General features: G+C 47.9%; 3 protein-coding genes across 3 annotated transcripts; 2 read left to right on the top strand and 1 right to left on the bottom strand.

The window, feature by feature from the left end:
- Positions 1–436: 436 nt before the first annotated feature.
- Positions 437–10,048, bottom strand: ARB_00374 (uncharacterized protein; the record flags this gene model as incomplete). Its single annotated transcript, XM_003013144.1, has 4 exons — positions 437–924; positions 972–2,589; positions 2,643–7,737; positions 7,818–10,048. 4 exons carry the CDS (start codon positions 10,046–10,048, stop codon positions 437–439), a joined length of 9,432 nt encoding a protein of 3,143 aa, XP_003013190.1.
- Positions 10,049–11,954: 1,906 nt separating this feature from the next.
- ARB_00373 (uncharacterized protein) lies at positions 11,955–13,099 on the top strand (the record flags this gene model as incomplete). The annotated part of the gene is made up of 4 exons (XM_003013143.1): positions 11,955–12,164; positions 12,261–12,326; positions 12,396–12,620; positions 12,686–13,099. The coding sequence occupies 4 exons, from the start codon at positions 11,955–11,957 to the stop codon at positions 13,097–13,099; spliced, it is 915 nt and encodes a 304-aa protein (XP_003013189.1).
- A 1,116-nt stretch (positions 13,100–14,215) lies between these two features.
- Positions 14,216–16,120, top strand: ARB_00372 (uncharacterized protein; the record flags this gene model as incomplete). Its single annotated transcript, XM_003013142.1, has 4 exons — positions 14,216–14,487; positions 14,549–15,540; positions 15,644–15,810; positions 15,866–16,120. The coding sequence occupies 4 exons, from the start codon at positions 14,216–14,218 to the stop codon at positions 16,118–16,120; spliced, it is 1,686 nt and encodes a 561-aa protein (XP_003013188.1).
- Positions 16,121–20,974: the final 4,854 nt, after the last annotated feature.

The raw sequence follows: 20,974 nt of genomic DNA, 5'->3' as shown, positions 1-20,974 counted from the left end.
GGCGGACGCGGTCTTGGCAGTGGAGGAGGCTTGTCGTACGTCCCGCCTTGAGACTTCTGAAGCCGTATTACTTGAGCACCTACTCCGCGGAACATATATAGTCCAGAAAATCAAACGTCTAGCTAGGGTAGTCTAATTTTTATTGTGTTAACTGTACACAGAATCGTAAAGTGCCATTTATATTAATAACCTTTTGCCATAACCGAGAAAAAAGCCCCATAAAAATCAATCACAGCAATTAGCATTACCAATACACAAGATGAATGTAGCTAAAAAAATATGAAACGATATTGGATGTATATAAGAATAGTGAGTTCCCCATGCATATTATTTATTGCATCTCTCATATCCGTACCGAAACAGCTGGCAAACGCTAGTTATCCCTTGGCACTATACTTCTCATTAAATGCGTTGACAGCTATCAACCAGGGATTAGTTACTGAATATACTCAACTTGCCGGGAGAAATGATGATAAGTAAACATACCAATAGCAATTTGTTTGTAGAACCAGTTTCTTCCACTCTCATCCTGTACCGGTATGAATGGTCCGTTGGTGCCGCCCTTTAGCGTTATGGTCATTCCTGTTCTCTCCTTTGATATCTTTTGAATATCGGTCAATTTGATGTCCCATTCTGTTGTGAGACGCTTTGATCGGACAAGCATGATTCGATCATACGTCAATAACACAAGCATATCTTTGCCAGGGAACTCTAGATGAGCAATATACTCCTCGTTGAAGTATTTGCCATCGTCTGTCGTTTTGAGCCAGAATTGGCCCAGCGCTTCTCGCTGAGAATACGGTTTGACAATTCCAGTTCGACCAATAAAGCGAGTTAAACGAACTCGGTCAAGGCCCCCGGCATCGAAAACTGTAGTCGTATTTCTTACTCCTTCAGCAAGATCTGCGTTAAAGTTAGATAAGTCTGTTCAATAGACAAAAAAAAAAAAAAAAAGGAAACTGAGTACTTACTGGAAGCTAGATCAAAAGCACCGAGTGCTGGCTTTGTTGCAAGTCCTAGGAATCCCTTTCCGACACCTTTAACAAATCCTTGGAATCCTTCTTTTTCAGCACCCTCCAGTGGATGACGCGCAAGACCACCAATTCCACTTGCCATGCTGGTAGCAAAAGCACTGCCTCCTGCAGTCACTCCGTAAAGAGCATGCTTTGGTCTATTTCGGGCTCTAGACATCCTTCGTTGATCCTGAAACTCTTTATCCAGTGTTGCGGCAGCGAGACCTTTGGAGACACTTCCCGTGAACTTTGTAAGACTGTCCGTAATTCCAAACACTGACTTCTTGACGAATGAAGTGGCACCCTTGGCAATTCCGAGGCCCAGCTCCTGAGGTCTGTCGGACATGACAAACCCTTGATATGGCTCATAGAATATATCGGCAACTCCGGAACTCACGGTGTTAAACAAACCAACGGGATTACCTAGGAAATCCGCAGAGCCAATAACAACGTGGACCTGACGAAGGAATTCCTGAGTATAGTGGTTTGTGATATTCGAAACAAGCATCGGTATAGACACTCTTGCGTTCTCCAGAAGCAGTGCGTTTAATCTAACCGGAGCATCATTAACGTTACCTATTGACATCGTCATGACGTTGACGAAGAACATCAATGGGTTAGACGACTCTGTCGTATCCTCAACATTGACTCGTTCTGTACGAACGAAGGACAGATCAAGCTGCATAGGATGCAAGTGAAGGACCTCGAAATACACGTCCTGTCCCTGTGCTTCATGTTTTGGTTCTGGAATGCCAAGTTCAGCCTCACAAATGGGGTCCTCACGTTCCTCGGACCAAGAGGCGCCTGGAACCTTCACAAAGTCAAGGAGGGCAAAAATGAAGTCTTCATCGAGTTCAAGAGTCATCTGCTGAACAAGAAGTGAAGCATACTTCACATACAAGACTCCATATGAGTCGTCTTTAACCCGGGTAACCGTAGCTGTGAAAATTGGATGCGCCTCCATCTCCCTACCAGTTTTCGGGACAACGCTTGGGTATAGAAGAATTGGGAATATTCCGCCATATAATTGATTATCAACTTGTATCCACTTGATAGTGGTATTGACCGTCTGGTAGATCTTAGATTCGCTGAGCTTGAGATCTATCTCGCGGAACGTGATATACACGAGCTCCCTCAAGTTCTGGTTGACTAAGGATATCCCGATACCGTTTAATCGAAGTTGTGCTTTGAACGTAATGTCCGAGTTGATTTCCTTGACTTCAAATCCAGTGGACACACTGGTTTGAGAAGAGGCAGGCTTTTGCTGCCTATATACACTTCTTGATGGTCGGAAATTGGATAAGACAAGAGTTTGCGTAGGACCTTCTGCTTCAATGCGGATATCAATAATCTTTTGGGGCAAATCCTGGGTTGGCGGGAGCTTCATTGGTATCAAGTTGCCCATTTCAGCGAGTTTGATATATCTTTCCTTTCCTCGACATAGCAGAACAAGAGACTTGTTTTTAGCGGCAGGATAATCCCATGCGTAGGGCATGATACTGCGGGGCGGAAGACGGTAACGGATAGGCCGCCAGGTAGTGCTGCGATCATCTTCGTCCTCGTTAACGTTTGGGTTCTAAAACCAGTTAGTTTGATATTGATAAACGGTTCCAGGGGTTAACGTCATACCGCTTGGAAGAATATGAATTCTGCATCCGATTCATTCTTCATAGAATACGGCCAGTGTACTGCCTCCATACTAATGCGTAAGAATATTGTAGCACCTTCCATAAGCACTTCAACTTTGAGTAATCTCTGGCGCTGGTTTGCCTTTGCTAGTTTCACATAAGTTATTCCTAGGTCAGCAATGTTGAACAAGGAGGACCACTGATTGTTAACACCAGGGAAGCAGAAGCAAAGCTGTTTTTCAGCTGCTTGCCTCAGGAAATGCAGCGGCACAAGTTCACCAGGCTTTAGAGAGATAACATTGGAAGAACCTGGCTCACGAGCAACCAATTCTTCATCCAGCCTGTTCTCGAGTATGAATCTGGGGGATACTGTGACTATTTTAGTGACTTTGTATTTACCAGTCCCCTCTTCTACCGTCACGCCTGCGTGATACTCGGTTCGGCCATTGGAACCTGGTAAAGTAACCTCGAAACTGCTTCCTATGGCTTCGAAGCTCTGGGGCTTGCTCCACGAAGAGCCATTAACCCTCAAGACTGACCGGTTCTTACGGTCGTCTGTTGGATAAGAATACATATAAGGAATGGCAGAACGGACTCCATTCATTGCATCTGTTTTTATAGCCCGACCCGCTGCAGACCTGCCTCCGTGGAAGACGCCTTTGCTTTGTATGTTGAGATCGAGTCCGGTTTTGTTCAGAACAAGATAGGGACTGAACACAGAGACCTTAAAGGCACCACCACTATCGGGAACGGTAAAGTAGTGAAGGCCTAGTTTCAGTTCTTGGCCTTGATCATCTTGGACAGTAAGGGTAGACTCTCTCCTGAAATCCTCTTGGACATTCCCATTGACTATTGCAAACTCGCATTGCCTGAATGCTGTATCCTGCATGTCAATACTTAGGAGGAGTACATGAGAAAGCTCCACGACATGGACCGGACTCACCCCTCCTTTTCTAAGGAAGTTCGTCCAATCTTTCTTCAAGTTTTTGTCATATATGCGGTACTTAAAGTCATATGGAAGTAAGTTTTGGATCTCAATAGGAGCAGAGACACGAACCCGCATGTACGGATATACGGACAGAAGAGGATCATTCTTGTCAAAAGTGGCATTCATCTGGAAGTAGAATGGTGGAGATTGTTGTCCATTCTCACTCTGACATTTGAGGGTTCTGGTCGGTCGTCTCAGCAAATCTTTCCAGAAGAGCCTCTCGTTTGACCAATTGTACCCGAAGCCCTGATCTGGGCGCACAACGAGAGAATGTAGGTATGCGGCACCCACTGGTGCTGGACGTGAATCACCTGGAAGTATTTTTTCAATCTTAAGAAGATGTCCCTCTTCGGGGCTATATACCCCAACCTCAACGGGTATTTGTGTCTTATTCTCCACCACAAGGGGGGATCTGAAGGTGATATACTTGACGTAATCTGTCCCCAAGCTGACTTCCACCAACAGCTTATGTAGCACTTTATCTTTCTTTGGCTTCAGATTATAAAGTGTTTCCCCCTCACGGATGAGGGGGATGCGGCTGATGCTATCGAATCCACTGCCCTCAAGCTTAATTCCTACCGTACCAGCGTTGCCCTCCGGAGTAAGGTTCTCTCGCATAGTAGTTGGGTCTTCAAACCTCCAGGGGTATTCTTCGCCATCTTCCAGGGTACAGGCATGCCCTTCCTCTCCATTGCCAGTGTCTGCCCATACTCGCAATTCAAAGCCTGTATAGTTTCGGATTCGATAAGGAGTATCTGTACCTCTGGGCTTTGAAAGAACGTCCTCATCCGCAGACAAGAATTGCATTGTTTTAGACGCCAAAGCAATCGTTGCAGATGTGACTGTTAACTCCATGTTCTTATGGGAATATGCATCAATAGAGAATATGTCAGGGCTTAGTTCTTTCGACATATGGAATCCAAGCTGCCAGGGCTCAATCAACGGCTCCCAAGTAGACTTCGAGAAATTGTAAACGTTGATGAAGGTGTCGAAAGTGGTATCAGCACTCATATTGGCAGACCAGTCTCTGACATCGACTCGGAATGACTGCACACTCCAGTCAAGCAAGGGAAGTATGTGTACATCACCAATCAGTATAACTCTAATACCATCCATTTGAATGGACATTTCTTCCTTCTTCACTATGGATGACTGTTGAATTCTATCTGCTGCAGTCAATCGAGATTGAACGGGGGTACTTGGTGACTGTAGGTCTGCCTGTGTGGGTTTAGCAGCAATAGCTTTCGACTCGCTTGCTGCATTCTGAGGCTGTGTCGGTGAAGTCATCTCAGATACTCTGTTCATTATCTGCAGAGCAAGGAGGATATCTCGTGGTGACAACCGAAGAATCAATGGCTCCACATGCATGTCAATCCTGGTTGTAGAGAAACTTTTGCTCTTACTCTGAGTATCCATGGATAATTCTAGCGAAAAGTCGTCCAGAATACGCAGTCTACTGGTCTCAAATTTATCCATACGGCAAAGGAACATGCCGACCTTGGTGATTTGAAGAGTTGACGCATTCTGCTGGGAATAGACAATTTGTTTAGCCCCCAGGACGATAGCTTCTGTGTTCGCAATCGTTGGGTTAGCGACCAGGATGACTTGAGAATCAACCATGTTGAATCTGAAGGACATTGTAAGGGAAGATTTGTTTTCTGCTGTCATAGCGCTTGAAGGAATAGTCGCTGGTTTAGATTGCAGGTTCTCACGCGACACAACCGGGCCCGAGGACTCTTCATCCGAGCTTTCTGAAGCATCTGTATCTGGCTCAGCAGGGAATGCCGCTGCTGCAAATGATTTGAGAGAGAACAGATAATCGACAGCGAATATAATACGCGGGCTATCGATTGTTACCATCACCACTAATTGGCGATCGGTACCACCGGACATGGAAAGACTGGCCATAAACTGTTGCTGAACTTCGGTATTGACCAGGGACATAATCTTACGGAACCGGTTTATCTCCTTTGATCTGCTGTCTCGTACATTAAAGGAGTGGATAAGCAGTTCAGACTCGAGGGAGCCATTGTTCAACATCCGGAGCTTCACATTGGTATTGCTCAAGAAGAACTTAGACAAGCTAACATCATCGAGAGACTGAACCGGCGCCTCCTCGTTCACAAGGAGCAGTTCTAACCCAATAGTTTCCACGCGGAATCCTAATTCGAGTTGAATTGACTTTTTAGGCTCTGCGGCATTTTTACCAGATCCATCCGTGAGTGACTTGGACTCGTTGGATTTTTCTGAACTAGCGGCTGTACTTAACCCCGCAGATAGTTCGGGTAGGGCCTGATGGGCTTGTCCTTCTTGAAGTTCTTGGTCAGGTGAAAACGCAGCCGGGATGGTTTGGGATAGCTCGAGGAGGAATTTAAGCTGCATTTGCGAAATCCGAAGATTGGTGGGTGACATAGAGCCATCAACACGCATAACGGGTATGGAATTGTCAACGGGTTCTTGAACATATTTGATATTGAAATCCATATCCACTTTCTCAATCATCTCCAATTCTTCACAGACATCTTCCGAGTAGTAGAAGGTAGACGTGAGGCGGATATGACGGATTCCAGCGGTGATGGTGTTAACCAGGTACCTTGCTTCTCCATGGTCAGCTTGAGAAAACTCGTTGCTAGCATATATCTCTCCCAAATGAGCGGTGATGAAATCTCGAGGTCCGTCTCGGTCGGTTATTCGGGGAAACACCAGGATGGGTGTCTTGACCATGATATCAAAATGCATCAGTGATGAGCTTTCTTGGATTTGTGTAGCTTGGTTGGCTGCAGCCTGACGGGCTGCGTTGAATATACTTTGCATCTTCCCAAACTTAACTAGGAAATTAATAACCCTTCGGTACGGCTCGTCGATGAAGTTTATTTTGATCGAACCAGATCGTAAAGCTACCTCTGAATCGTAACCAGGATAGTCTTTAAGTTTCGGGTTGAAAGTTTGGTAGCGGAAATCCGCGAAATCATCCCCTTCAATACTCATAAGCCGACGGACTGTTGACGACTTGCCGTTTTCATTGATATCATCGAATAAGGTCAGACTGCCCATTCTTGATTTGATCTGCATCGTTTCATTGGCAAGGAATATTCCAACATCCGCAGTATTCAGACTGAGGGTGGCTAGACGAATGCCATCGTCATTCAAGATAAGGGAAATCCTCTCTAACTTTGAGCTTATTCGAATTTTCCCTGTATTAGCTGGCTTCGGAGCTTCCTTTGAGTCATTGGAGGCGGCTTGTTCATGAGAGTTTTGAACCTGGTCCTGTGGATTCTGGTTGGTGAAAGTAATTAAAATGAAATCCAATAGGGTAAGCAATGTCTTCCGAGTAACAATCAAATTAATGGTCGACACTACTAGGTCGAGGTTCATTTCAACGCCATCATACACTGAAACGAACTCGGGAGAGCTGGGATTAACTCTGATAAATTTTAGAGTGAACAAGTCCTTCTCTTCATTTGCATCGAAGCCCCTGGATGTGACAATTTTCTTGAATTCGGGGGCAGACGAATGCTCTTCGATATAATCTTCAATACTCAAAGATTTCAGAACAATGTCAGCAGCCATGTCATATTCTCTGAGATTATAGTCGAGTTGGAAGTGTTCAGCCACCAGTTCAACCAGCAGTCTATCTTTTCTTTCATCGCTGGGGTCAGATCGATACAATGAGCCCCTCAGGGTATCCACGGTAAACTTGAATTCAAACATACGCCGATGTATATTTTTAGGAGTCTTCGATTCTGCTGATTTCCTATCATCGGGGCCTGCGATGTCGTTTTCCGACTGCAAAACAGGTACGTCTTTTTGTCGAGGGAACTGAATCGACTGCGACCTGGCTCTGGTTTCAACTGATGTAGTTTCTGGTTGTGCGACTTTCTCCGCTGAATTCGTGGACGACTCCTCGGTGTCGAATCTCGGGATGGCAATGTCAATCAGTCTCATGAGATTTTTGTATTTCGTATCCGACATAGAGGCGTGGAATTCTGGAAGATGGCCTGATATCCGTGTCCTGGTGAGTGTTGACTTGGGGGCAATGCATAACTCAAGCACAAAGTCCATATTGATACGGTCCATGATATGCAGGTTCTTTGATTCCGTTTTGGGTCTAGCTCAGCTTTGGTTGCTTCAATGCCTTTACCAATAAGAACTTGTGTTGAATCGAGCTTTAGCAGGAACTTGTCATACATCAAGGATTCAAGTCGGCTGAGGTCATCGTCGCCGATTTCAGTGCCTTGCTTGCTCTGAACCATCTTCAGAGTCTCCTTGTCGACCAGCTTGCTGGTCACGCTCACTCTACCGGCATCAAAGATGAGACACATGCTGTCACCTGTAGTAATGCTCTCAGGTATAATGATAAGTGGAGCCTGGATGTCCAGCTGGGCGTTAATGGTCTTGTGCTCTTCAAGGGCAAACTCCAGCCCAGCTCTTGTCTGTTGACGTATTTCCGCAACAGTTGCCCCCGCAGTTTCCAGGAGAGCGCCGATGGATTCCATATGTCGTTCCGGAGGGCGGAAGAACTTGACGATCTCAACTAATACCTTGGGGGTATATATAACTTCAAGACTTTTGAGTTTCATGCGAAGAGCAGAATCCGCGCTCCCATCTAGGGGATTTGATTCAAACTGGAGATAGAACAGGCTATCATCGTTCTCACGGTCTATCGTTTCAATGTCAGGGGATTCAGGTATATCCATTTCGGTAATCTCTTCAACATTCTTGCTTGGCATGGAATAGCTATCTTTAACACGGACAATCTGAGGGAAGGCAGTATTGTCCGTGGTATGATCGAACAGCCGTAACCCACCGAGATCAACCTGGACCAAGAACGAATCCGGCCGCTGTAGTGCCTTTGCCTGGAAGTTCTCAAAGACCAGCTTTAATATCTCATCCGCCTTGCCATGAGGATCTCGTTTTAAGGTGAAGCTGCCAGCTCGGAGGCTCGAGTCTACCTGGAACTTGACGGAGTCTCGGGGAAGATCAACCGCATCAGCTATAGCTTTCTTCTCATCCCAATCTATAGCTTGATACAGTTCCTGTCGTTGTTCTTCCGTCATGGACGTGGGCTGGTCTTCCTCCTTTGGACTCGTTCCCCATATCCACTCGGACCAGGTCTGCTGTCTGACAACCTTCTTTGGGCACTCAATCCTCTCTTTTCTCAGATGGTTTCTAGCAAGGGACCGCCAAAACCGCAGATCTTCGTACGACAATTTCTCTTCAAGAGCTTTCATCTCCTCCGTCTCCGCAGGTGACATGGGGTCCTCTCTCTTTCTCATCTTGAACAACTCGATATACCGGATACGATTATCCCTCCGTTCTTTTATATAGCCCCAAGTCCATTTGCGGTTTCGTTCGTGGATTTTACTGAGAATGGCTTGACCAGCAAACCTGAACCAGGCACGGGGGTCTTCCTTTGGCCGGCAAGCGGGCATCAAGCTTCGATACTCTCGATGCTGAATGAAGTAATGGAAGAGGTCGACTAGCATCAAAACATCACGGTATTGATGGTCGTCGAGCACAAAGCCGAGTTCATCGAATATCAATTTAGCTTTGGCTCGCGGATGATCGACATTCTGGGAGGTGTCTAATTCCAGGCCAGCTTTGCCGCTGACAGGCTTGAGAATATACTGATTGTTCTCACCCGTAGCAACAGCATCTCGGAATTTCTCTAGCAAATCAGCATGGCTGAATATCGGGGCATCAGTATCTCCAGCTTCTCCTGACTCTGTAGAAGCTCCATGATCTGGCGCAAAGAGCTCTGCATCTGTGTTCCAGTAGACTGCCAGAGAGTTCAGGACAGCAAGTTTATAATTGCTGGTAGACGTCGACTGTATAAAGGTAGGCTTCCAATTTGAATCCGTGCTGACAGCACTAAGTTCCTTGATCGTGACACCCGCGGCGAATGGATGTCCAGGAGCAGCAATGGCATCTTCATAACGAAAATGAACGTTCTTGATAGCCACCTGGAGATTGTTGACGATGGCAGTTATCAAGCTCTGCGTAAAGCTCTGGTTCTTCTGTTGCTCCTCCTGGCTCATACCCTCGGTATTCTGCTCCTTGATAAGCTCAGCACTTTCAAGCTTCTCCATCTTAACCGCATGCTCTCTCTTCCTCTCTTCTTCTGGGTCGTAAGTGGAATCCTCCTTCGGCGCCGCAAGGAGGAACACATCTTGAATATGCACTTTCACGGGCTTCCCTCGAAGATTAGACCATGGAATAGAGAGCGTGAGTTCGCCGAGATGGCCTTCGATAACGTTCAGCGGTAGATGTAGTTGGTCAAGTGCCTCGCGGCGAAGTTCCAGGTCTCGTAGTTTGACATCACCGGACCATATACCGACATTAAGCTGTCCTGCATCGAAGTTCTTCACATACATCCCCAGGAACCTGTTCAACAGGTTCGCAACTATCCCTTCTAACATGGCGGCGTCGTGGCTATGGCCGATTCACGCAGTTGACCACAGCAGTCTCGACCCGGTACAAGGTTCTGTACTGAGATGGGTTTTCGGAGACCATGGGCGACTCAACAATATTTAACGATTTTATTCCTGTTGAAAACAGACTTGAAGTCAGTAAAACCAGTGCAGCGAGGTTGAATAGTTTGGCGGTTGTTGAAGTTCTAACCGTCATTAGGTGATGCACCCCTCGTCAACCACAGAAAAACCGGGCAGCCTCTGAGGCAAAGTGAGGGTCGGCACAGTCAATTGCAGACCAGGAGAATAGACAAATTCACTTTTGCCTCAAACGACCCGGTGCTTTTATGTAGTGTATGGCAGCGAGAGATGTATGTTGTATGTCGTGAAAGATGTCGAGTTGTTTGCTCGTTCTCGTGGAGGAGCGAAAGTCGGGCGATTTCGAGTGACGTAGATGTTCGTTTCCATGCCTTGTCGATGCTCCACCACTTTTTCTTGCAAGGGAACCAAGCAAGATGGCAGGACTGCAGGCGAGACACTTCGCCAGGACAGGCTGCCTGCATGAAGATGCAGTAACTACAGTTGGCGATGCGACTCTTTTAAGCTACTGCATATTGAAGTTGAACAAGCCAAAAACTGGCTATCTTCTCGGTTCACTATGATCATCTACAGGTAGTCTTCTCTGCTTCGCTCATGAAGCAGATCCCCCAGTTACGGGCAATCTACTGTCGAGTATCCGTTATCGACTCTCTCATAATTCTACTCTTCCATTATAGCGTGGCGTTTGAGTAATGTTCCTGTTGGTCACCCTTCATACCAACACCATCGGATAACCGCGTATGGGCCAGCTTCAAGGATATGTCTCCAGCAGTAAACGAGTTCCTGCATTTTCTCCGTACTCCGTACGCTGATCCGCCGGAGCGGTCTCGTCTCCCAACCGTTGTCTGTCTAATGTAAGGGCTGCGAATGGTCGATGGCCGGACATAAGGCAAACTGTCAAAAGGTGGCGCCACTACTGGATACCACTTTAATCGACCCTCTTTCTAGGTGAGAATGCAGTAATTGTATATATAAGGAGGATGAGGGGACTCTCCTCCCTGTAGATTTTCTGTTTTTGTAGGTTTTGTCGAGTGCTGCTCGGTCGTGGTGCCGTTCGGTCGTGTGTATCTCGCGTGATGGCAGCTTACACAGCTGCTGGCAGATATCAATATCTGCCATTACGCCCGATGCAGACGACTCGGCTGGGTGCAATTGCACGACATCCTCCTTGACGCCACGAATTCTCACTTGGCTGGGCCAGTTACTGTATTATTTCGAATCTCCAAATACCCGGGTCGAGTCGATGCGAGGCAATCGAGGTCACCGTCGCCCTTAGTGCTTAGTACAGCACCACGAGCTCTCCTCTCTTCCTTTTTCTTCCTGGTCCTCCTCTCATCTCCCTTACCTCTGTGACCATCTTCTCTCCTCCGACAGCCCATCTCTCCTCATCGTCCCTCCATCATGTCTCTCGATCTCCTCTCTCGTCGGCGTCAGCGTCGGCGTCGGCGTCGTCCTGGTCCTTTTAACTTGCGACTTTGCAGGCCGGCTGGCACGGGCTTCGATCATGCTTACTAAGCCCCATCGGTCCGTCATTTATACGCTGACTAAGCGTCAACATCCCGACTTCGACATCAAACTTGAAGCGACGACGAGCAAATTGTGTGTTGGAAAAGCGACATCTTCAGCTTCAATTGGCACCTCTGCATCGCTCGGGTACGACCAGTACACACGGGACACCCATCTCCACTCCTCTATCGTGCTTTGACAGCTTTCCTCCGCTGCCTGGCCGGTTATCTCTGCGTCCTGCGCTTGCCCGCCGACTTCTTCCGCTTCAGTCCGACCAACTTCCAACTACCACAGTTCTTTGACCCTCGCCATGTTGTACCGAACAGCTGCCGCGCGCTCTGTGCTCAGAGCCGTATCGAGCTCAAACGCTTCGATTGCTCGAAGTGCCTGGACCAACACTGCTTTCAAGGCCCAGTTGACCACCTCCGCCAGGCAATGGGCTGGTCCACGGTCAACCTCCATGGCGCTTTCGCCTTTCCGCCAGCCAGTCACCACCGCCCTTGTCCGCTACTCTTCCACTGTAAGTGACCGTATACTGCAATTTCATTAGAACGATCTAGATTCTTGGGGGTTGATAGATAGACTAATTGATTTTTCTTTTTTATTAAAAAAATAGGAGGCTAAGAAGACTCTGATCGAAGAGCCCGATGTTGATATGATGGCTGGTGTGAAGAACGATGTGGTAGGTTGAATATTCGAGTTATATCTCCAATTGACGGCAGCTATAGTGTTGATACTAACATTGCTCTAGAAAATTATCAAGGATACCTTCAGCTTGGAGGGTGTCCCCAAGGAGGCTCTGTACTACGGCCTGGCTGGTGTTGTCCCTTACGTCGTGACCTCTCTCCAGACCGTTTTCCTCTCCTGGGAGATGAACAACGCCGTCACTCTCGGAACTACCCAGTATATCTCTGTTGAGACCGCCCAGGCTATGATGAACCTCATTGAGCCTATCCAGGTTGGCTACGGCGCTGTGGTATGTTCTATTTACGCTCTCTAAACTATGACTACAATGATAGAGGTATCTGACTAGATATATAGATCCTCTCGTTCCTTGGAGCCGTCCACTGGGGTATGGAGTGGGCTGGATACGGTGGAAAGCACGGTTTCCGCCGCTATGCCACCGGTGTCGTTGCCCCAGCTGTCGCCTGGCCTACTCTCCTCCTCCCGGTTGAGTATGCCTTGATCACCCAGTTCTTCGCCTTCACCTTCCTGTACTACAACGACACCCGCGCCGCTGTCAAGGGGTGGGTTCCAGCTTGGTACGGCATGTACCGATTCGTCCTTACCTTCGTCGTTGGCGCCGCCATCGTCTGCAGCTTGGTCGGCCGAGAGCAACTTGCTTCCCACTTCACCTCCGAGCACGGCATCACCGAGAAAATCAAGGCTCTCCAGGCTGCCCGAGAGAAGGACCTTGCTAAGGCCGAGGCTGCTGCTGCTGAGGAGGCCGAGTAAATCCGGCTTTCCTTGCTTTTTCCTGCCCGTCTGTCCGCCATATCCCCGTTTATTTTCCTACTTGCCCCTCTTGTTGGAAACTAAGCCCGTTCACCTGTGCCTTGTAAATTAACCCACAACACGCATCAACAAAAAAACAAGATAATCTCAAAAAAAGCCTGAACGGTCGACTTTCCTTTGTTTCTTAGACCAGACCTGTAGCTAAAACGTCTATTTACTTGATATCAACTTTTTCCTTTGTTCCTCAGCCACGCATATAACCAACGCTATAGCCTGCCTCACACAAGCACAAAGTTGTATGGCACTATCCGGCCAGCCGACAAGCGCATCTGCACATCATCTGCCCGATCCTGCATGCCATCCATCCAGCCTAGGCCGAATCAATAGTCCGACGGTGTGCCGCCCAAGCCGACAAATCAGAGAGCCACCATAGCGAGCTCCCCTGGCGCTGGGATCGAGGACAGCCTCCCCGGATTCTGTGCAAGCGCGGCTAGATCGTCACTGTGATTCGCAGCGTAGCGCCCGTCAAGGGTCTTCTTCGTCTTTCTTCATCCGCTTCTACTGCTTCGGATCTTGCATCCGATCTCACTGCATGTTGCGGTTGAGCCCAGAGACCGTAACACCGCAGAGCTTGATCCCACGACGCCTCTGCTGGCGCTGTCTTTCATCTTCATATCAGCAGCAGTGTCATCAACATCACTTTCATCCTATACTTGTCCCTATAGCTACCTAGCCTGGCCATGGCCTCATCATCGTACCATCGTGTCATCTGCCGCGGCGCATCGGAAAGCCGGCGAACTACCTGTTTTCTGGGCTGTGCTCGCCCCGCCGGCGCTTAATCCACAGGAACCACAGGAACCACAACAACCCCCCGCGACTGCGTGATCAGGCAGAGACTTCTTCGCACAAACACCTTCGCCCCGGGTTTCGCCGTATAAAGCATTCCCTCTTCACGCTCCGTCTACGGCGACCTCATATCCCTCCACTCGCCTCTCGCTGCTATACTACAGATGTTGGCTGCCGGTGGACCTATTGGCTGTGGCGCTGGTGGTGTGTAAACGGCTTCCCCGGTTTCTTTTACCCCCACAAGATCAGGACAGATCTCGTATACGAGTCATGGCCGAGGAGAAGTCAACCAAGAACTCGCTTGCTGCTCTTCGAGAGAGCGCCATAGAGGTCGTCAAGGGACTAGCAGATACCTTTGAAGACGGACTAGACACTTTTGCCGTTCGCAATGCGATCCTCCCCAGCCGGGAGGAGCGGCCGTCCAGGTTTATAGGAGCTATTGACCAGGGCACTACCAGTACTCGGTTCATCATATTTGACCTGCAGGGAAGCATTGCTGCCTCCCATCAGACAGAGCTTGGACGGGTACATGACCAGCCTGGGTTTGTCTTCCATCTTTTCTTCTCAATCGGTCCAAGTGTCTTGCTAACGAATTCCTTATAGGTGGCATGAACAAGATCCAGCAGAGATCATTTCCTCGGCACAAAAGTGCATTGAGCAGGCAACGAAGACGTTTATCAATAATGGTCACGATATCAGTGAGATTGAAGTACTCGGAGTTACTAATCAACGAGAAACCACTGTCGTTTGGGACTGGGAGACCGGTAAGCCGCTATACAACGCTATAGCCTGGCCAGATACTCGTACCAAGTCCATAGTCAGAGAGTTCAAGGAGAAAGGGGCCGATCAGCTGCAGGAAATATGTGGTCTGCCCATATCAACATACTCTTCGTCTGCCAAGTTGGTCTGGTTACTCCGCAATGTACCAGAGGTGAAGACGGCTTATGATGCTGGTAACCTGGCATTCGGTACTGTCGACACTTGGCTGTTGTATAATCTCAATGGTGGCAAGGAGAAAAATGTATTCGTAACCGATGTATCGAATGCTTCACGGACCATGTTCACTAACCTACATACCCTCAAATACGACGACAAGCTACTCAACTTTTTCGGCCTAGATCGGTCAAAATTGAGACTACCAAAAATAGTTCCATCTGCAGATCCCACGGCGTTCGGACAGCTGGCCACCGGAGTTCTCAAAGGTGTTCGAATCATGAGTTGTCTTGGTGACCAGTCTGCTGCATTGGTAGGTCATGAAGCATTCGAGCCTGGCATGGCTAAAAATACTTACGGAACCGGTTGCTTTTTGCTTTACAACGTCGGTGAAAAGCCAGTTATCTCCTCTCATGGGCTTCTCGCAACCGTGGGATATCAGTTGGGCGCGAACTCAAAGCCGGTATATGCCTTGGAAGGTAGCATAGCCGTTGCCGGGAGCGGCGTCAACTTTCTTATGAATAACTTGGGCTTCTTCCGAGATGCCAGGAGGGTCGATGACGAGGCTTCGAGTGTACAAGATAATGGTGGCTGCGTCTTCGTTACTGCATTCAGCGGTCTTTTCGCTCCTTATTGGATCGATACCGCAAAAGGAACAATATGTATGTTCAAGTTCCCTTTTGCCCCCCCCCCTAAGTCAACGAAACAAAAATGAACAACGGTGGAAGAAGAAAAAAACTGTCATACTAACAGTATACCGACTAGTTGGTATCACACAGCATACTAAGAAAGGTCATATCGCCCGAGCAACTTTAGAAGCAGTGTGTTTTCAAACCAAGGCTGTCTTGGATGCTATGGAACGTGATAGCGGACAAAAGCTTGCTGAGCTGAGGGTGGACGGCGGCCTAAGTACTTCCAACGTCTGCATGCAAGTACGTGTATCATTCTGACTCGGGCCATTAAGTGACGTAACAAGCTAACGCACAGCTGCAGTCACAAGCCGATATCATTCGCATACCTGTAAAACGCCCAGCAATGCACGAAGTAACAGCGCTGGGAGCGGCAATTGCCGCTGGGATCGCCATCAAGATCTGGGAAGGCCCCCGAAACCTGGACGGCCTCAAACAATCAGACAAGACGGTGTTCGAACCAAAGCTCCCTGAAGAAGAAAGCAATCGAATTTATAAAAAGTGGTCCAAGGCTGTCGAGATGTCCCGAGGCTGGATGGACAGCAGTGACTGACATGATCTGCTTGGAAAATCTTTTATTTCCTTTTTCCTGGTCACGATACCCACGGCATCTTATCAATATATCACCATGGCCCTTCTAGGTGCCATTGGCTTCGTTTTCGTCTCACCTAATTGACGACGTTCATGTCCATTGACCTTTCCTAATGCACTTCTTCTTTTTTCCCCCGCTTCCGCCGTTTTCCTCTCTTTCCTCGTTGGCCCTTTAATGCCCGGATGAATCCCCCTTTTTTTTGTCATCAACGCGTGCGTAGATTGGTTTATAAAGATATCGCTTCCTGTTGGCCGTAACTAATTCCTCCACATAGCCGGTTGCCCAGCTTTCGTTCCCCCTTTTGCTCATGTGGGCTGTGGAAAACGGTTCGCTACTAACATAAACAGTATGGAGTATGCTGTGGCAACTCATCATTCAACCACGACTGAGAACGACTTCTGCGTCCCTCAAGAAAACCTTCTTTCTTCCTATTCCCAACGTTCGCCTCCCGATATCGATTGGTTCAACCACTCTTTTACCACTTGCCGTGAATGCGAGCTGTCTAATTTCCAGCTGTTTTTCCAGCATCACTATCTGGCTAATGACCTCGGACGCTAGATTCCACTCCCCCTTAGTTACCGCTGGCTTGGCAACTGGCTTGTTCCTAGTTGCCGAATACAACTCTTACTCTTGCGGCCGGCCTGGGGAAGGATCATTCCGACCCTGATGCAGATATGCATAAATACGTCGAGGAAAATGTCTCGGAGTATCCGATTCGTTCTATCGCGCATCTCGTTTTTCTTCGGGCCCAGGTATGCGCATCTAACACAGTTCTTCCCGCGCAATGCTGTCTGGATTGCCAATTTCGAGACTCTAGCATCTCTTTGTGGAATTGTTAAGAATAATACGAAACCCGGCCTTGCGAAAATCAGCAGACAGGCATTGTGTGCCGAGCCTTGCGACATTGCCCCGAGAGATACTTCATTGGGTGCAGGGACATGCATATAGGTGGGAGTAATTATAAACCTTGTTCCTCTTTGCACCTTTTTTGGACTAAATAATTGTGGGAAGGCCGGCCGCTACCTCGCAAGCTGAGGTCCCTTCCTGCACAGTTGACGTTACCTGGGACAAGCTAGCACCGAATGCACTCAGGCCCGGGAAGGCTGTTATATTACAGCCCCCTTCAAGTATTTTGGGGCATCCGATGTCAAAACCAGGAACGTCGATCTCCCCAACTGATATGGTGGATCTTCTCCTTGCACCGCGGAAGCTGGGCAGTTGTGCATAAGCGACTGGGGAGAGGAAGGGTAAAAAAAATTCCTCCCTTCGCCATAATCCTCCACGGCCGGAAATGGATATACTGTGCCTCAAGCCATCCTAGGGATATTACTCAATCAATCCACTCGCCTCCGATGTCTGGCCAGGTTTCCTGCTCCCTGTTTCACAGCATCTGGGGACAGACCAGACCGGTCCGGCATATCCTCTTTAAGGAACACAAGTACTCCCGTACAATATCTCAATTACACCATTCCAAGAATGCACCTTTATACGAACGCTCAGTTGCTTTTTCACCATGAGTGCATTCAGTTCCTTGTACCCCTTCGCATGGACAAGGGGAAAAAAAAAAGCACGAAAAACAAAAAACAAAAAAAAACTGGAAAGCCATAACTAAAAAAAAAAAAAAGTACTTCTTGAAAAAAAAAAAAAAAAAAAAAAAAAGAAAAATACAAAAAACAATTCACCCCTACCAGCTCGCGTACGAGGGGTGGGTGGTTACTTTGCTAGTTACCGGCGCACTGCGTTACCTGCCAGAATCTACATCAGGCCCGCTTGGCCTATGCATATGTTAGTTATCATACTTGCCGCCAACAGTGGACTTGCGGCTAGACAGGACTAGACTATTTATATCTTCACTTTTACCTCCTGAGCTTCGTTCATTTTTAATCTCACTCCAAGACCTCTTTTGTTATTGAATGTCATACATACATTTCGAACATGTGCGATTACGTTGAAGTCAATTACCAGTGTAGCCATATCCGACTGCTGGTCAGGGCATGGTGTGTTGTGTATCAGAAAACACAGAAACGATGTCCTCCAAATGTCGTTGCAAGGTATGTTTGCGCCTAGAGCTCGTTTCAAGCATTCGGAAACTTGGAATATAATAATACAAGGAGGCAACTAACACGACTCCTGGATATAGCGAGACCCGGCCTGGGGATAAATGCGGTATTACCTCCTTCCTTTAAACCAGATTCTTTTGATGTTTTCCTCTGCCCCCAGGTCTATTCATACGGCCAGTCTCTCAAATATGCAATTGATACCTAACATGTTTACTGTGTAATCCAGGGGACTGCAGGAAAAAGGAGCAATCTGCCGTTGCCTCTCAATCTTCCTAACAGAGAGCCACGGACTCAAGCGTCCACTTTCACCTGCCCAAATCCTCCTCCTCCTCCTCCTCCTCAGCAGGACCTGTTTCTATTAACGTACGGTGCGAAGTTCGGGGGATCTGCTTGCGCCTCGATACCATAGTTATTCCCCCCTCCTTCATTTTGCAACTCTGTTTTCACTACGAATGTCTCATGTCTCTATGGGAGAACTGTCACGCAACAGCAACGAAGACGAAGAAGATGATGAAACCAAATTTGTTAACAATGGTCTCGTGCGGTGGAGGGGCGGCCTCGACTCGGGCATTCACTTACTTTTCTCGGCGTTGGATTTTTGCATACTTCACTGATCTTCTTTGGCTGGTTTGGCAAAAGCATACATTTTTACAAGTGATATTGACTTTTACCTTTTCTTCTTCCCTCCCTTGCACGGTCTGGGCTCTGGGGTCAAGAGGCACAGCCTGAACATATCTTCTTTAAAGGACCGTCGATCGCAAGCAAGCTCGATATGTATTTGTCAAGAGAGAGTCTAGGAAACATGCCTTCTTTTTCATAAGATAGTTTATTGGCTTTGGAGGTTCTTTTCTTTTTCTGCATAGCTACATACGTGCGGAATATACTGCGTGCCTCGTGAACCCATAATGTCCACAACAAATGATACTTTGGCCAAATGAATTGCTCACCCCTTAGAAATCAGTGTTTGGGGGCTTGGAATAACAACGACTCCGTTGAATTTGGCCATGCCATCCATCCCACCCTCAAAATGGGCTTGTTTACGTGCGTTGTCGAAGGATTACACCTTTTCGCCAGCGCCCCACACATCCCGCGCCGTGAAGCGCTCCTTGAAACCCTCTAAGAGCCGTTCAGAGAGTCAGCGGCTGCTATCTTCATCATCCAGCCCTTGCATGGTTTGCGCCCGCTGGTTCCTGTCACCAATACCATGCCCTACTGTCCGCCCACTGGTGGGTCTCATCAGATACATCATATTGCTGCAAGGAGCGATAGGAGAGGGGAGCACGAGAAGAAGGTTGGCCAGCTGCGTCCAGGCCGCTTGGGGAAACGAGAAGAAGGGCCACAGGCGCGCTGTATAGTTCTCTGATGGGTGAGACACGCGGTAACTGGTTGACTGTTCAAAGAGGTCTCGGTCTGGCACGTATTTGGGCTATAAAAACAGACACCCGATATTTGGTTGTCTCGTCTCGGTGCCTCTGTACGGAGTATATGCAGGTAATATACAGAGCTAACTACCATACTCCGTATATCAGGCAAGAATAACCAAAACGTCTGCAGGTCATGTCTCCATCATGATAAAAAAGAACACCATCCACTTGGCATGGGAGATCCTCGCCCATGTTTATCAACCACGCCTCCATGGACTTCAATCTCCAGGACTGCGAGGGTGATGTGACAGCCTACTTTCAGGGCCACTAGTCGATAGACACCTATTCACGAGAGTTCGACTTTGCTTCTCCATCGCTATAGGGTGTGTGGGCTTGATATTGCCTGTCCCGCTTTGAAACTTGTCAGATTCGTCTCGGTTCTTTTGACAGCTTGCGTACCAGGGCTAACGGCAGTTAACCATGAGACTAACTAACCAGCTAGCTAACGGCCTCGTTATCGTGTACCGCAGAAGAAAGAGTATATATCGTTGATATATCAATCTCTATGCATCTCGCACGCACAGGCCTTAAAAGAAGCGCCTGATATAAACACCGTGCGTCGACTGGTCCAGTCAAGATGCGCCGCAAAAACATGTTTGGTTTCTTTTTCCTTTTGCTTCTTCTTCTTCTTCTCCTCCTTTCTTTTTCCCTTGAATCAACCTCTTCTCTTGCTTTCACCACATCCCCGAACAATCTGCCTTTATTATCTGCATAATGCGGAGACGGTCCGCCCCTCCCTCCTCTAAGGATGGTGCTTCTTCTTCTTCTTCAGCCCGCAGTCAAAATCCACTCGCCAATATCTCCTCCTAACGGGCCCTTCTCTTACAAATATTTCCTTATCCCGGGCCTGATTCCAAAAGAAAAACCCCTCCCTGCCGCCCCTTTTTACCAACGTGATGGCGTGGGCTTGCGTTGAAAGTTCAACCCCACCAGCCGAGCATGGATACACCCAGTCGGGGAGTATATCTACCTCCCTAAGATGGACTTCGCCTATGCACTGCATCTCTAGTTCGTCCGTCTCTACAGCTGCCGGTGGCCCTTTACCCAAACGGGACGTTGAATACGTGCCCAGTTAAGCCTCTTGCATTAGAACATATGGTTCTTCCGATAAAGATCTCTGCTTTGCCGGTGCCGCCTACGTATAGGAAGAACTGTTGCAAGTTCCCCTACCTGCAAAGGCAGGGTAGGTGTACTCTAGAGTACATGGTTGTATGATGCGGGCTAGATTGAAGTATATGTTAGCCTACATGGACCAGGAAAAAGCAATGGGACATATACTTAAGTATGGACTGTAGGCCAGAAGTTTAAAAGGGGGAGAGTGAGGATATGCA

Source organism: Trichophyton benhamiae, assembly GCF_000151125.1.
Source record: "Trichophyton benhamiae CBS 112371 chromosome Unknown contig01356.0, whole genome shotgun sequence".
Classification (NCBI taxonomy): domain Eukaryota; kingdom Fungi; phylum Ascomycota; class Eurotiomycetes; order Onygenales; family Arthrodermataceae; genus Trichophyton; species Trichophyton benhamiae.
Note: the sequence above shows the minus strand (reverse complement) of the source record. Positions and strands in the feature narration are given on the sequence as shown.